We start from the raw sequence: 16,706 nt of genomic DNA, 5'->3' as shown, positions 1-16,706 counted from the left end.
CTTTGTTTAATCACAAAAAAATAATAAAATAAAAAAACAGAGCCAGGAGAGTAAAATGTGCATAAGAAGGTGTCAAAATAAACACAGTCATCCCTGTGGACGCTTTCGTCTGTCAAATCAGGATTTTTCCCCCGAAGCACACAGCACTCCTGAAGCATGCCACACACGTCCTCCAGACCTTGCCACCTTTGTCTCAAGGAATCCAGGAAGAGGCCTGTGTAATTCCCTACATGTGCAAAGCAGCTGACGTTCGATGAGAAGACGTCTGATGTCTTGCTCTGGGAGTCTTTACTGTAACAGGACAGGAGCCGTGCATGGACATGTTGGCTGAACATGAAAACCACAGCCTTTTACATGTATAATGCTCTCCTTATGTATCTAAATAAAATGCTTTGCTATTCATCTATTTCTAGATATGTGTCAGGAGATGTTACCTCATGACACTGAGACACGTGAGAGAGAAAGTGTGCTGTTGATAAAGCTGCAACGAGTCATCGACAGTATCATAACCTTGGTGTTTATTTGCATTGTGCCAATTTTAATGTCTTTATATTATATATTTGCTTGCTGTTGTTTTTATTGCACTTTTAATGCCCCATAATAGTTTTATATTCACTCATTTCTATTCAGTATTTGATGTGTGTCATATTTTGTGTATTTCCATCTTTGAAGAGGAGGGAGCCAGGGAACAAGCCTTTCATTGAACGGAGCCGACTGCATTATTTTTCATGCACGACACAATAAAACTTGGACTTGGGGTCAGTATGAGCAGCGTGCCAGCTCGCCCCACAAACAAGAATACAGATAGAGCTGTAAGTAATCAGGAAGCCATACCTCATCTCCTTGGTTTTTTTTCCTACATATCTAAAAGTAAGAATGTATGTGTATACATATGTGTAGACAAATCTATTTATCCACTTGCCAAGCCCACTTTAAATGCAGGACATTATAAATCTCAGTCTATCCCCCAGTGCTCAATATATACAATACAAATTCCTTGGCTGTTTTCTCTCTATTCTTTGTACTCTGAAACATGATCAGATGGTCAGAAAAGTGCCAGAATGATGTATTATGCACATCGGCACATTGCCAGTCCTCCTATCCTCCCCAGCAATGTAAGAACACCTCATTTCCACCAGCAGGGCTGCTAGCAGCGGCGTGTTTGACAGTGAGATAATAGAGTTGAATTGTCTTGCTTTGCTGAGGCAGGTGAATCTCCATGTCAAATTCAGGCAGATGAAAAGCTTGCATTTGTCCCACATCTCATTTGTAGGTGCAAAAATGGATGTAAAAAAAAAAAAGAAGAAGCAGAGAGTGTGATAGATGTGTCATTTTATTGAGGGAAGAGGAGGCTGGGAAGCAAGAACAAAACCAACCAAGCAACCAAGCAGGAGGGAAGTGGAAGAGGAGGGGTGGAATAAAGTGTGGTGACATTAGACGTACAATGTCCTCTCTGTCAGACGAGCTTTTAAGAATGTCCTCTCTCTGCCATCATGTAAACAAGGCCACGCAGCGAACCCAAGACATCAGCATCAGCTACAGGTAGTGCACGCATATTTTCTTTCCCTGCTGATAAAATGTACAAGTATTTTCAGATAATTAGCTCGTAGCGTCATCAATTTTCTCTTGCTGATGTTGTTGTTTTTTTTTCTCATTCTCATCTCCGCCCAGCTTTTTCTTCCTTGCTGACTGGATGCAGCAGTATCCTTTTATTTTAGATTAAACGATGCTGCTGCAGCTTGCTGCGGCTGTGGTGAGTGCTGCTGCTGTTGTAGCACGCCGAGAGTCAACCAACCAGCCAGTGGCCAATAGGAAATGGTCACTATACCATATAAATGGGTGAAAAATGACGGCATTCAGAGGTAGTTTGGCATAGCGTTGTTAGGACAAACAAGAAGATGACCAGTAGGGGAAAAAAATGGACATTCCCACTGATCCTCTCTGGAGCTCAGCATCAAGTTTTTGTCCAGTAGGGAGGAATCTGCAGCGGTGCCCTTAGCAGGGAACACTGCCTGATATACTGCACATGAAACAAAGCCAACAGAGGCAAAGAGATGGAGTGCTGAGATTTAAGAGTGATAAGTGATTTTCTCATTGGTGATTTGATGGGAAAGATAGAAACTGGCCCAAACCCAGCCAGGTAATTGGTAGAGGTTGAACTTGAAGGTGAGAGACGTGGCCTTTCCAGGACATCCTGCCAAGATGGAGAGAATCTAGATTGGGCGGTTAAAGATTCACCCCCTGATTTTGTTGCAGCCAAATATTTGACTCTAGATTCTAATTCCAGAGCTTAAAACCTTTGTAAAGGCATTAATGCTCATAATACATTTTAGTCTTTTCCACTAGTTTCTACTCATTTATAAAAATCAGCGTGAAGTGAATTGAAATTTGTTAAGGCACATGCTTTTATCGGTGTCGAAGGTTAAAAACAGTTAACATGGTGATGGAGCTGCAAGCGCTGCATAACAATGATGTGACCTTGACCAAAAAGAAAAGCAGATGCAATGCACACTGTGATGGATTCGTGTGTCAAACTAGTTCAAAGTGACTTGTTAGATTCACTTATTAATTATCATGTCATAGAGAATTGAGTAAAATTAGGAACACAGAAAAAGAAATAACATGAAAATCAGTCGCATGCCAAAGAAAACGAACGAGCCAGAATATGCAGAGACATGGCTGCGATCCTTTAACCCTCAGCCGCTGGTTTCTGTTGACTTGAAGACAGTCTGTGACTGAACTCTCTGTGACAGCTTGCTTTATAACCTGCTTTTTTGCCTGCAACGTTTCCCTCACAGTAAACAAATAAAAACCAAGCTCCTAAAAATGAAAAGTTGTCAGCAGAAGAAGAAAAAATGAGCTTTGAAACATTATCCAGCACCATAAAGCTCAATAACCACTTTTACTGATCAAAACATCAACAACCGTGATTTTCCATCAACTGTATTACTGCGACTGCGACGAGGACAAGGGGGATAAAGGAGAACTTAAGTACGTATAGTGAATGCTAGAGCGGGGTATTTAATTACAGTGAATTATAGATAAGCAAAATTAATGAGAGATGTTAAAATTCAGCGCACGCTAGCGGGGATCCTCTCAAAACAAGTATGCACAGTTGTACAAACACAAACACAGCGCCAGAGTAAACTGGAACCTTTCCTCCTCTCTTGAATATCTTTCCTCATGACCGGCCACAGCTGAAAAAAAGGGAACAGTGTTTGACAGGCCGCAGAGAGCGATGCCGCGCTCCCTCACAAAGCACACATGGTAATCAAGGCGGCGAGCAGGCCTTTGAGACGCAAAACAAAAGAATGACAAAGTGCAGCCGTTGTCCTCCGCCTCTCTGCCGCTCCCTGCTCCCGCCTTCTCCGATACTCCCACGCCGCACGCAGGAGAACGAGACGACGACGGAGACAGCCAGGTGTAAAAGATAACTCGGATGACAGGTGAGATGGAACGAGGGGAGATCGAATGTAAGACGGGATGAAAAAGAGGAAATCCTGCAAATGATACAAGATGAAAGGGAGGAAGCGAACCATTCAGCTCGACTGAGCAAAACGCAGAAACGCTGCTAGAGTTTCACATGGGGTTGCTGTCAGCTGGGGAGAGCCGGCAGACCTGCTGTGGGGCGGTGGGGGACCGTATCGCCACCACAATCACGTCCTCGCCGCTTCTATCCTTTCAAACATGGAGCCAGATAAACGGTAAAGTGCAGGATTTAGTTTTATCTAAATGGCAGCCAGACACGTTAGTGAAAGCCCTTAAATGTCAAAGTGAAGGAAAACTCAAACTTCTCCCCTTGGTGTTTAACTTCATCTGGCAAGCCTTTCATAAATGGAGATGAAATTCTTATCCTGCCTACAGATCCTGTTCCACAAATGTGTAAATATTCATGAGCAGTGAAAAGTAAGAAAACAAGGGTGAAAGGGAATACGAGTGAAAACTACGGCACACAGGGACGGGCACGTTACGGCCAATTTGTATCCATTTTTATGACTTTTCAACACGGCTGTAAAAAAAAAAGGCAGGCTGATTGCAATGCAACAACATGCAGCCTCCTCTGTCTCTGAGGTTTATCTGTCCCTCTCCTCTGAGCCTTCCTCCGTCTTCGCTGCGAGCCGGCACAGCCTTCGAGGAGAGGTGACCTTTTCCATTAACCACCGCTACAGAAAGCTCATTCTGAGCAGCGGGAGCGCGCAGACCCACAACTCTTTGATGATTGATTGAAATCCTGCAAGGTCTGGATCACTTACAGTAAGGCAACACCAGAGCTGATACAGCCCATCGCTGCATAGAAACCCTATGAAAGAAAATCCTTCTGCAGAGGTGAGGGGGGGGAGTAAAGAGCGGAACCGAGCCTGAGCGCGGGGAAACTGACAAATCCCATCATGACAAGGATCATGATCGTCTGCAGTCGATACTCCCACCTGACATCTGTCTCTCTGGCGCTCCTTCTTTTCACTCGCTCTCTGACTGTTTCTCATTTCTTAAAACCCGTCACCAACTCACTCTCCCAGCAGTGTCCATATAAATTGTCCAAATTGCATGAGTTTTATGAGGCTACAATGAGGAAATTGGTCTTAATTAAATCTTGATGGCATTGTTTAACAGTGTGATTGCTGTATTATTAGGCACCCCTGCTGTAGAACGTAGCTACACCTGAATGCCTTTCCATGGTGAACCTCGTCTGATGTGTACACCATCCAACTAGGAGCTGCAGTTCCATGTACAAACAGATTACACAGTGCACTGTGAATGGCTGGGTTTATTATAAGTCACAGCCACATCCTCCCCTGATGCATCCTGCTGCATGTCCCACCTGTTGCGTGAGAAGGGTGTCCTTCTTCTGCCCTGTCCCTCCTCCCCAAAAGCTCGCTCCCCTTTTGTGGCGAGTGTGCCAGCGGGCAGACAGTGCCATCATTCAGCTGTTTCCTCTTCTGCTCGGGTAAACACTGGGGCTAAAGTGCAGACGGCAGCGGGATCGGGGAGGTGTGCACTCACAGACACATGCAATAACACACGTTGGAAAAAAACAAGCACATCACACATACACATTCGCCTCTCTTTTACACTAAATCTCTCTGTTTCACTAACTAACTCTCTCTCTCACACACACGCACACGCACACACACACACGCACAAATCTCCTGCGGCAAAGCCGTGGCAGTGGGCCAGCACTCTCATCTGCATGGGGCAGAGCTGGTACCTTGATGGTGGCTTGTTAGGCAGGCCAACACAAATTTCATTAACCCTGAGGTTAACACACTGTGGACTGGTGTTTTTCCAATGCTTTCGCTCACCTTCCAACCTAGCCCTCCCTTCATCTCTAAAGCCTGCATCCACATCTGTTAATCTTACATGCGACACGGAAAAACGTTGCGAAATACACGGCGGCCATGTGAACGTAACACATCCTGAGTGTGAAATATGTTAGGGCTGTAATAAATTCTGTTGCATTTGCTGTAGCATTAGCAAGAAAACAGAGAATGTTAAATTAGCAAAGGGAGGACTGGACTGATACACAGCCTGAAAACGTTTTCACAAGTGCACGAGTGTGCATGAGAATGAACAAATGCAAGAATACAACAACGTGTACAACCCTAATTAAAAAAAAAAAGAATGGAATGCTGGATAAAACATAAATAAAATATGTGCTGCTCAGCCTTTTCGACATGTGCTCGACATATGCTTGTTGTTGGGGCGGGGCAACAAAAGACACCTGTTTGGAACATTCCACAGGTAAACAGGTTGATTGTAACAGGTGATAGTATCATGAATGGGTATGGAAGGAGCATCCTGGAAAGTATCAGTTGTTCACAAGCAAGGGTGGAGCGAGGTTCACCACTTTGTGAACACATGATTGTAGAAAGGATGTTCCTACACAGGCTCAGGAACACTTTGTAAATCCGCTGTTGGTAAACAGTTCGCTTGCAAATGAATTCTGTTTATTTACATTTTACACAGCATCCCAACATGTTTGGTTGGCTTGGTTATACAATGAGATATCAGCAAAGGCATACACACAAGAAGAGCGCGAGGTATTATTTCTCCCTCTTAATCCTTTTATTGTCTCCACCTCCACCAGGCAGGTCCTACAGCATCCAGGCACATCGAGGATGCAGTGTGAGTTGTTATGGGGACATCACTCATCCTCACTGTGGAATTACCCAGAGAGAGAGATTTACTGGGTTGGTCAGATAAGCTGTGGGGCAGATTCATGGTTGAGCTTCTGACAGTCCCTATCCCAGCTCCCCAGACACGAGCTAACAATGAGTGCCACATGCGTATGCTTTTATGACACGGCCCCTTAAATGAAACAGGACGTCAAAGATACAGTTGCTTCGACTGAAATGACTGTTTCATATACAGTTCAGTTTCTCTATAATGGTATTGTTATATCTAATGATTACTCAAGGATTGCAAAGGCAGATGCACAGACTATAAGATTCCAGTTTTCAATTTTATGATCACAGCACTGAAAACATCCAGGTTTCTGCAGCAACAGCTTCCACCTGGAAATTGAATTATGTGCACATACACTATCAGAAATACTTCTGTTAAGCCAGCCAAACAGTACGGCTCTAAAGAATATAAATCACCACATTAGTACAGCTACAATTTCATAATTCACTCCTTTCATAATTTCCCCTGATGAAAGGCTTTTTTCCCCCCATTTTCCCATCTGAATAACAGAGCTCTTCCACGGTGATATACAGGCCCAGCTTTCTTAAATGGAAGCAATCTTTAAAAGCCACACCACCCAGCTGGGTTCACACATGTCCCCAGTATAACATGCCCAAACCACTTTGTTGATGCAGACCTGCAGACTGCACCCACGCTGGGCTCAGTGTTCCTATAAAAGCTGCTAAATTCAACTCTGTCAGAAACACACCTAAGATATACAACGCAACGGCCTCGGAAATTGCTTTTTACTAAGCATGTAGGTTGTTTATGTCTCTTTGTTCCGTTCTACTATCCTCCATTAACAACTGTTCTGTTTCATCAGAGGTGCAAGTGTGCACCAAGCAGCTGCATTATTCACAGATCTGAAAAGGTAATTGACAATATTCATTGTTGCATGAATAAATGATAACTCGAAAAGGGCTGTGTATGTTTTTCAGCGCTTACACACACCAAGGTGGTGTCTGTTACCGTTTTTCCGGCAGAGTGGTTCTGGCTGAGGTAAAGCTGACTGACCGTGAGAACCGCAAGATCTAAAATTAGGGAAAGTGACATCGGAGGGCATGGTTACCATGACAGCGAGCCAGCCTGAGGGTGTTTCTGCTGAGATACAACAACAAGCCGAATCCAACTTGATAGTGAACTGCAATGATGTCCGAGTGTCTGAATGTGAATGTGTGGTTCTTAGGGTCAGTCTATAGCTCTCTCTGAAGCCACATTAATACAATTCAATGGCACCATATCCACAAGCTGTGTCTGCTCTATTTGTAGCCTACAGCTGATATTCAATGCGTTTAAGTGTCCTCAGAACCTGTGACTACATCAGCCTTGATAAAATAAGCTCCATAACACCCCACCAGCCCAGCACGTTCCTCTCCCATATGTTGTCTCCATGGGCAACCGTGCAGCCAATCTGTCGAAGGCCCTGAGACTTCCCCTCTCTGACTTCCTGCTTATCCCTCTGGAGTGGCAATGATATGGAAGTGACTGTGTGTAGTATGTGCTATTTTACAGCTATATAGGCAACAAATTTGTGTGTTTGTGTGGGGGCAGTTGAGTATATGCGCAGTGCCTCCACATGTGTAATCATAGTTAATCAATAGAGGCCTCTATGCAGCAGCCAGTCTGCTCCTCCTCCTCCTCCTCCTCCTCCTCCTCAGTGGACCTGTTGATGCAGGAAAACAGGGGGGCTGTTGTACAACTGGGTGGCCGCGTAGATGTGGCACTCATCTAATATGCACCGCAGCACTGCCTGCCAACACACTTTCTCATTGAAATTCTGATTAACTAAGGCCAGTCTGGCCAATGTGCAATCTGAAAACTATTTAATTATATGTTTTTGTCTTTCCCCATCATCATAGCTACAACTGCTACCTTGGCATTTACGAAAACATAAATAGAGAAAAGAAACACATTCACAAAAGTCGCATCGCTCATTGTGCTCTTATTATATTCCCTTTTCATAAACGGGAGAGGCATGCAGGATATGTAAATGATACATTCATACACAAAGCAAATCAGGATTGCTCTGTTGTTGTTGCTGTTACTACGGTGATGTGAGGAAAAGCTCCTGACCTACAGTTTTCTCCTGAAGCACAGATGTTTCATAGGGTGGGAAGTACCGGTAACTTCAACCTTTTGGAAAAAATCGTTAATCAAGCTCCTCACATCTCGAGCTGCTGTCCATGAGTGCCATCATCTGCCTGGCATTGGATCTTTTTCTCCAATCTCCATCTCTACTTTCTACAAAATCACAAAAAAGGTGAGTGGGCTGCCTATCACCAGTCCATCACACAGCTCTACAGTATCCTGCTGAATAATTTAGTGGGAGAAAATGATGGTCCATTTCAATAGGGCTGTGGCTTCAGCGCTTAGTGCTCTGAATGATGACAATCCTGACTCAAAACGACCTGTGGACACCTCTGTGTAATTGATTTCTCTGCCTGCCAACCGCGGTTTGATATCTCTGATCACATATGACTTCTGAGTTATCATGCGTCCTTCAACCTATTCAACTAAGTTTGCAAGCTGATATAAATCATACAGTTTCTACTCGGTGAGACACTAGCTGGATTATGAATGTCAAGGCTCGTTAAGGTGCAGCAAAACCCTTTTAACATAGGATGTAAAAGCATTCCGATCTGAAGCTCAGTCAAGGCAGTCAAACCTGCCGGGAGTAGTTTCCTCTCACTGCCGCACCCTAATTCTTGTCAGCTAGTCCACAGAGTTCAAGACTTTGCACAACTGAATTCAAATATTTTTGTATCTTTATTGTGTTTCCACCACAATGCACATAAGGAGGCACATGCACATTACTGCCAGCTGCAAAGCACCAGCTTAGCAATAGCTGGTGGAACACAATGCACCGAAAACGTAGCAGCGGCCCAATAAGAGGAGAAAACGAAGGCCGCCGAGCTCATATAAACACAGCAAGTTTCAAAGCAATCAGAAAAGATGCGGAAAATGTTTTATCATGTAGAAAATGTATTCAACATGTTAGTTTCGGCTGATGTAAACGTTCAAAGTATACAAGAGCGTGCTTGTTTGCTCTAAAGACGCCGCGGGGTACCATTAAGAAGACCTCTTCTCAAGGTTTCAGGGCCCTGCTCCCTCATTATGTTGACCCAGTCAACCAGCACATGAGCACAGTGAGGTGAGTAAACTGAAGTTTGAAACACTTGACAGAGTGTGTATAAAATCATCTGCCGTAAACCGTCTCCGACACGCTTCTCAAATCGTTATTCACAATTAGATAGATGCAGCCTCAGCGGGGCACTTTGTGCCACGATGTTTACATTATCTCATAAGTCTGCTGGTCAGATGCCAATAACACTGTATGTAGTGGATGGAGTCCGAGCAGCAATCTGCCTGACACGAGTGTTTGCTCAAGGAGAAGATTTGGCTGAGATTAATCTAATTTCCTCCAAAATAGGGACAAGCCGAATGGAAATTTGACAAATTGTCATTTCATATTCAAATAGGGAGGACTCAGGCCAGAAACGAAATTACATTATTTCTACCTGCCCCACCTCAGTGCTTAGAATCAATGAAGATTCTCATGTGGAGAGAATATTGCCAGCCTGATATGAATATTTACACACTTCATGGAGCCCCATTTTCAGTAATGGCTACATCTCACTTAGAAACCCTTGGTGCGAGAGGGGACATGTTATTCATAAGAGGTTAAGTGAGTTGACCTGCTCAGATGCCTGCTAAATGGAAGACAGTCAATTAGGCACACAGACCAGCGCACCACAGCATAACAGCTTCCTTCCCCATCAGACGGCAGACGAGTCACAAAGGCAGACTATTAGTGTAAGCCTCAGAATGAGGAACACAGCTATGTCGAAAATACCAGCATGCGTCGGGCTGTGCGATTTCAGAGGACAAAAAGGGATCCTCAGGCAAGGATAAAGAATGCACAATGCAATGATATCCAGTAAATCTGCTTGAATGGGAGGACTGAGAGTGACCACTCATTCCATACAATATCACAATATGCACCTGTGCCACATCAATGCATTTGGCCTCTTTCAGGCTTATATGCATAATAAATACATGTACATTTTTTTTTTTACTTGTCTTGTGACAGGCCTGCTGTACACACGCAGGATAGAATAACACGAGCTTCGTCAATGTTTAATTCATTTTTAACCTGGACACCTGACACAAACTCGCAACTCCCTTTGCTGCAGTTATCCAGTTGCAACAAGCCGGTGTGGCGGGCTTCAGCCAGGAGTATGACTAATGACTGTCATCATCAGAAAAATAAATCCAGTCTGTCACTGGGAAAACCCCACGGCTGAGATCAGAGACAATGAAATGATCTCTGCATGTTGTGTGTGTGTGTGTGTGTGTGTGTGTGTGTGTGGTGTACACTCTTCAAGGACATCACAATCATTGGGTATCACTTTACACAGACAGCTGCGGGAGATAGATTACACCGTCGTCCCATGTTGTACCCAGTAGTAGGTGATGGTACGTCACACCTTTTATCAGGAGTTTTTTTCATTAATAGCTGTGTATTCCTGTATAATAATCAGCATCATCCACTGTTACAACCAGCTGTTCATGACGCGCACGGTGGATGGATGCAATCAAGCCTTGATAAGAGGGAGCATTACAGCAGCAGGTGGAGAACTGCCTCCCCTGTGCTGCCCACCCGATATTTCTTTCCTAACTGGTGAGCCTGTCACCTCTGAGTCCACCTTCATGAACTACCCTTTGATTATTAATGTTGAGGGCGGAGGTCTGGCTTTTCACCTGGCCCGACACCGCGGTGCTCTTTACTTAGTCCGGAGAAGGAAACTGTTGTTAATTTATGAAGACACGCTGCCGCTCTGTGTTGCTTCTTATAACTGGTCCTGCCCATCACACTACTGAAGGGTGAACAATCAGTATATGAAAGGCAGTAGGGCAGCTGTCTCAGAGACATATTTATCATAAATCCATGCAACCAACATTATTCTTACAGGGATTTTATGTGACTGAAGTGTTTATACTGGTCTCAGCTGAAGTCATGGTATATAACACATATGATTTTTTTCCTTTATGTCTGTTACTATGTCTACTGTGGGGAGCTTATGGTGGCCTTATCATGTTTTATAGCATTATTATCTTCTTTGATGTCACCTTAATATTCCTATAATGTTCCTGCAGGTGCCCGCTGCACACAGTGGTGACTTTATAGTAATGTTACACTAGTTTATGGTATTATATCCTGAGGTATCACTACAGCATTCATAAAGGGACTGCTTAATGTCTTTTTAAATGTCTTTAGGGACTGTTAAGTTCATATCTATCAGGGTAACAGACGAGGCTGCTTTTACAAAACTTCAAAATGCAATGCATGAGGCTTGTCTCAGGAAAGCCTACCTTTTCCGTAGTTGAAGTGGAGTTTGATGGTCTTGCCCTGGTTGATGTGCAGGTAGGTGAACCACACGGCGGAGGTGAGCAGCACCAGCAGCAGCAGGAGCTTGAACTGCTTCCGGATCTTCTTCACGGGGAAGCGCAGCATCCTGGCTCACACATCCTCCGGTAGCCGCCCGGTAGATAGTCAAAACGGTCCGGAAAGTGGTCGCTCGGGCGCTGCTGCGTTCGGTTTGTGGCTGTGCTGACGGGCTACGTCCCGGTCACAGCGACGGCATGTGACCCGGCCGATGAACGGGGAGTGTTAACTACACACAGCTTAATGCGCGTCTCGTTGCCCCGGGTCCACGGGGTGACGGCGGCGCCAAACTCGTCGTATCCTCAGATCTGGGTCCAAACACCTCTGTGGCGGTCATTGCTTATGAATGCAACCCGGTTTCCCCCCCTTCCCCTATGAATAGCGAGGCTTGTAAACAGGCTTCCCTGCTGGAGTTTCCAGGCGGCAGCGGGGCAGCAGGGAAAAGGCTGATCAAAAGCCGCTAAGTTCAGTTAAGAGTGTGACCAGGGGAACAAAATAGCAGTCCGGCGATAATCTACACAAATCCCCTGTAGCTCAAGCCTTTGCTGACACCGCGACGCTGATTATTCTACCGGCTACTCAAGGATCATCCCCGGCCACGGGCTTTAGCGCCAAGTACCAAAGAGCAGGAGGAGACGTTCAGTTTCCATGTGGAGAGGTGATCGGACGGAGCATCTCCACGGAGCTGCAGAAAAAACCCGTCCCCCTGCACAAGAGACGGATGATTTTAATCTTTGCAAGCGAGTACAAATCAAATTAAAGGGCCTTCAGTAAAACGCGACCACGGGCTCATGCCGGCGAAACCTTTTGGCGGAGTGTGACGGCAACGTGATCGGGGAGAGGTTAATGTGGCGATCGCGCAAATGTCACAGCCCTGTGCGCTCCATCTATTGTTAAACACACGGCTGAAACTGAGACTCTGGCTTCCAGTTCAGACGGAGCGCGTCTTTATTTAAGTCCTGGTGGGAGAGGAGGGGCGATCAGCTGTCATCCTCACACTCGGCTTGGTTTGAAGCCCCGCGCCGAGTGAATGTTACACCGATGAAGATTAAAAACTGTGAATGCTCCATGGCGGCTCAGCAGGAGAGGTTTTATAGAAATAATCAGATGTGTCTGTCCGATTTGAGGTCCAGGGAGCAGACGTCCATGTGGTCCGGATGGTCCGTTATCTCACGGCAGGTGCGTTTTTCTTCCAAAGTAGCTGCGTTGTCCTAGTCCACGAGCTCACCAGCAAATAACCTCATCCTGATTAAACTAATAAACAGTGATATGTGGGGCTAGCAGCGGATGCACTGTCTTGTGTTGTTATTCTGTCATGAGCTTTTTTCCCTTTAAAACGCCGCAATAGCATCGTCCAACCCGCTTGTCACCTCGCGTTGGGAGAAAAAACGGCTGAGCTCCAGGAAAGGTGCCGCGGAGAAACCTGCAACAAGCAGTGCCAGAACCGGGGAAGAACATGGTTTTGTTTTGCTACAATGAAACACGTAAGGGTATCTCCTTTCACTGCACAGCCCCGTACGCCCATCAATTGAGCATCTTAACGTTGCAGAGCAACCTAACCTGGGCGGGCGGGGAATGACAAGCCCGGCGTCCAATGGCAACCCTGCAGGAGGCGGGACGACAAGGTTTGCCCTCACCGTCGCTTGGTACCAGAGTAATCCATCATCCAATAGCTGAACGCACATCCTGAAACTTGTTCAGGTTTCTCATCCTGCCCTTTCCCCCTGAATGCGAGGCACCGTGCTCATTTAAATAATAGTTATTAGTAGTTTTTTTTTTCAAGTAAAGGTGAAGAAATAACTGGGGAAATTTAACTAAACTGATCGAAATACCATCCGTGGACAGACATGTGGGAGAGTAGGGCTCGCCCATCTAAACAGTTGCTTTTTAAAAAAAATATTTTTTTTTTACTTAAGCCAAACAACCATTTCCATACACGCTCTCTTCACATCAAACATTCTTTTCTAATTCCCCAGCTGCATTGCATCCTCTCTGGTATTGTCAGGTGATAATGCATATGATGCTTTTGTTTGTTTGACATAAACTAAAATAGATGCAAAAATGGTAGTGGCGGGCATATATATATAGGTTTGGGGGGGGGTTTTATTCAACTTCAGCCTCATGTTTAAAGATAGGGTGACAAAATTTCTCTGCATATTTATGATTGTAATTTGGGTGAAGTAAGATTTCCTAAATTGACTTTGCAGCTCGTAACACAGCTCGTTACAAAGCAGTTACACGTCGTGTAGCCTGTTTGCTGTGTGTGTGGTGACACCCTGCACGCCGCGCTCAGCATACGCGCGTGACTGCCGCCTTCTGGTCAAAGATAAAAGAGCAACTACATGAAATGAGGCAGCACAGCCTTTGATCTTCACTAAACTATTTGTTGAAGCAAGGTTGGTTGTATTTAAATCTTACGAAATAAAATACAAGTAGATAAATACCAAGGTCGTGCAGTTTTGGACTATCTGCACACTGCTTAGATCAGTGTTCAGATTTTAGCAACTGACTGATTCAGTAGGCCCTTTTCACATGAAACATTTTGACTTGTCTCAGCAGGAAAAGCACTTGTGGATCTTATACCTTTATTGATGGATTCATACCATTCAAGTGTCCCAGCAAATCAGGCCTATAATCAGGCCAGTGAGTGGGCATGCACGATACCTGGACGCCGGAGGTGACACACCTAACATCTTAATTCCACCTGTGCTTTTCCTGGTATGACCCGCCAAAATGTCTGATATAAAAAAGGGATGATATTTAACTTTCATTTCAGTCATGACTAAAAACAACTGAATTCAGATATCTGAAGGCTCTGCACACACACAGGTGTTGTCATTTATTCTGGCTAATTAGACTTCAGCTCTGCTTGATGTTGGGCGGAGCTATGATGGGATTAACAATGTCATCAAACTCAGTATACTAATAGGACCAGCTGCTTCAACAAATCCATATTACATGCTATTTCTACAGAGGTTTCAAGTATGTAGTGTGCTCACACTGGACGAGTGAAAAAATAAAGGACACCGCAAATAGTAAGTGTGCATAGTGAGAGGAACACTTGATTTTTGAGTGTGCTGTTGATGTACACAATTTCTTCTGCAAACTCGACACACACGAGAACTGATGGAGCTGCTCACAGCTGGAAAAAATTAAAACTAATTGTGGATGATGGTGACACATCATCCATAATCATTACATTTGTGGGCAGCACAAGACTTTACCCCCCTACACCCCAGCCCTCTCCATTGCTTTCACGACCAGCCTCCCCTGATCCCAGTAGACCCTCTGGCACCACTCCTTAAAAATATCCTGGGCAAAGGGCAGACCTCTAAGCAGGATTAATGGTGGATTTGGAAGGGATGTGATGAAGGGTGCACGGCACAAAAAAAGCACATACATACACACACCCAACTCTTACATTATTACAATGCAGAAATAATAATATTTATATTGTGTACACACACACACACACACACACACACACACACACAACTGTGCAAACAGATAAGAAAATATACTTTTACGTAAGTGAAAGAGTAAAATAGACACCAAAAGGAAAACTTTCCATGTCCATTGAACGCCACTGTCTTGCCAGAGACATTCTTAGAAGCTGTAGACACCGAGCCATTATATCGCATGACGTTCTCCAACAGCTGCCTGGATTGCTGAGAGTTTCTGTCTAAAAGGGACTGTAGTGTAGGAGGAAGGTCTTTGAATGGCTTGAGCTGGGTTCTTCCATAGTTGCAACAGGCACTGAAGGATTCCTGATCGCCACAGGCTTTTGACGCCTCCCCAGGGAACATGCACGCAGACTTCATCCATCTCAGGTGTTTGAATTTGAACTGCATTTGTGACTTCTTGTGGAGCCATCCATACTCTTCTGAAGTTCCTGAACACGTTCCTGAACACGTCAGCATTCTCCTGAACACATTCACATTGTCTGAAATTAGACGTACATCACCAGGAGTCACATGTTGGTTGTGGGCAGTTTGTGTTAATTGGTTTTGGTAATGCCAAACTAAGATACCATTGATCATTGAGAACTTTGTTTTGTTTGTTTTTTTTGTTTGTTTTTTTAATGTAGTATGTGTATCATGATTCTGCTTTTTGTGTTTTCCGTCATCCCTGTCTGACAGCATTTTCCTGCTCCTCATCTGCTAATCAGCCCGGTTTCTTAAGCCACCTCTGATTTGACTCCTGTGCCAGATTATTCTCTCTGCTCTCGCCTCACCAGTCTCGCTCCCGAGTGATCGTCTGCCTCTCTCTGTATTCCCATTGTCTAAAAGTGATTTTTCTATAATGAGTTTTTCTCCTGGACACTTTAAGTTTGTTTTCCCGAATGAGTTCTTTCCCTTAAAGGTGATTTTGTGTTTGTTCTTTATTTTACTAAAGAACACATACTTTCCCGTATGTGGTGCTTTTTGGTTTTGTTTTTCTTAGAGTGAGTTTTTCCCTGCAAAGCAAACGTCTTTTTGCAAACTGGGTCCTTGTCTGCACGTAACAATGTGAAAACATTTTGTGGCCTGAATACTGAAAGGTAGCCATGGTGCAACAAATGGTTGATGAAATAATGATATAGAAATTGCTGAATCCATTTCATCAATCCCATTAGAAATGGAGCGAGGCGTTTTGCTTTTTGCTTTTCTTGTTCTTATTATTACAACTCAAATGTGAATACAAGAAGAAGAGCATTATTTTCAAAAATTCATTCTGAAGGCAATATGTATGGGACAACTACAATGGACACCATGCATTAACAGTCAAATTTAATGGACTTGTGAAAATCTTTTACATATGATGCTCATATTAAAATAGGGCTAGGTAGGTATTTTATTAGTATGTTAACGCCAAACGACAAAACAGAAATATAGGTTAACTGCAGAACTCATCCCTGACTTTTTTGCCAATCTGTCAGTGGCATTGCGCCTGGTTGACAGTGATTTGTGCTTCTTTTCAGGCTTGATAAACATTAGTGTAACTGTTCCTGATCTTGCTGTTTTTCTATCTTCTTCTAGATTGACGGTTTGTGTGGTAAAAGTGGAAAAAGTTGTTCTGGGTGACGAATCAAAAATGT

General features: G+C 44.3%; 1 protein-coding gene across 1 annotated transcript in view; it reads right to left on the bottom strand.

Moving 5' to 3' along the window:
* b4galnt4a (beta-1,4-N-acetyl-galactosaminyl transferase 4a) overlaps positions 1-11,698 on the bottom strand; it is a 130,301-nt gene extending 118,603 nt beyond the window's left edge. Inside the window, exon 1 of the mRNA XM_041939562.1 lies at positions 11,557-11,698. Within this exon, the coding sequence (XP_041795496.1) occupies positions 11,557-11,698 (142 nt within the window). The remainder of the gene's footprint in view (positions 1-11,556) is intronic.
* Between the last annotated feature and the right edge of the window lie 5,008 nt (positions 11,699-16,706).

Source organism: Chelmon rostratus, chromosome 6 (assembly GCF_017976325.1).
Source record: "Chelmon rostratus isolate fCheRos1 chromosome 6, fCheRos1.pri, whole genome shotgun sequence".
Taxonomy (NCBI): Eukaryota; Metazoa; Chordata; class Actinopteri; order Chaetodontiformes; family Chaetodontidae; genus Chelmon; species Chelmon rostratus.
Note: the sequence above shows the minus strand (reverse complement) of the source record. Positions and strands in the feature narration are given on the sequence as shown.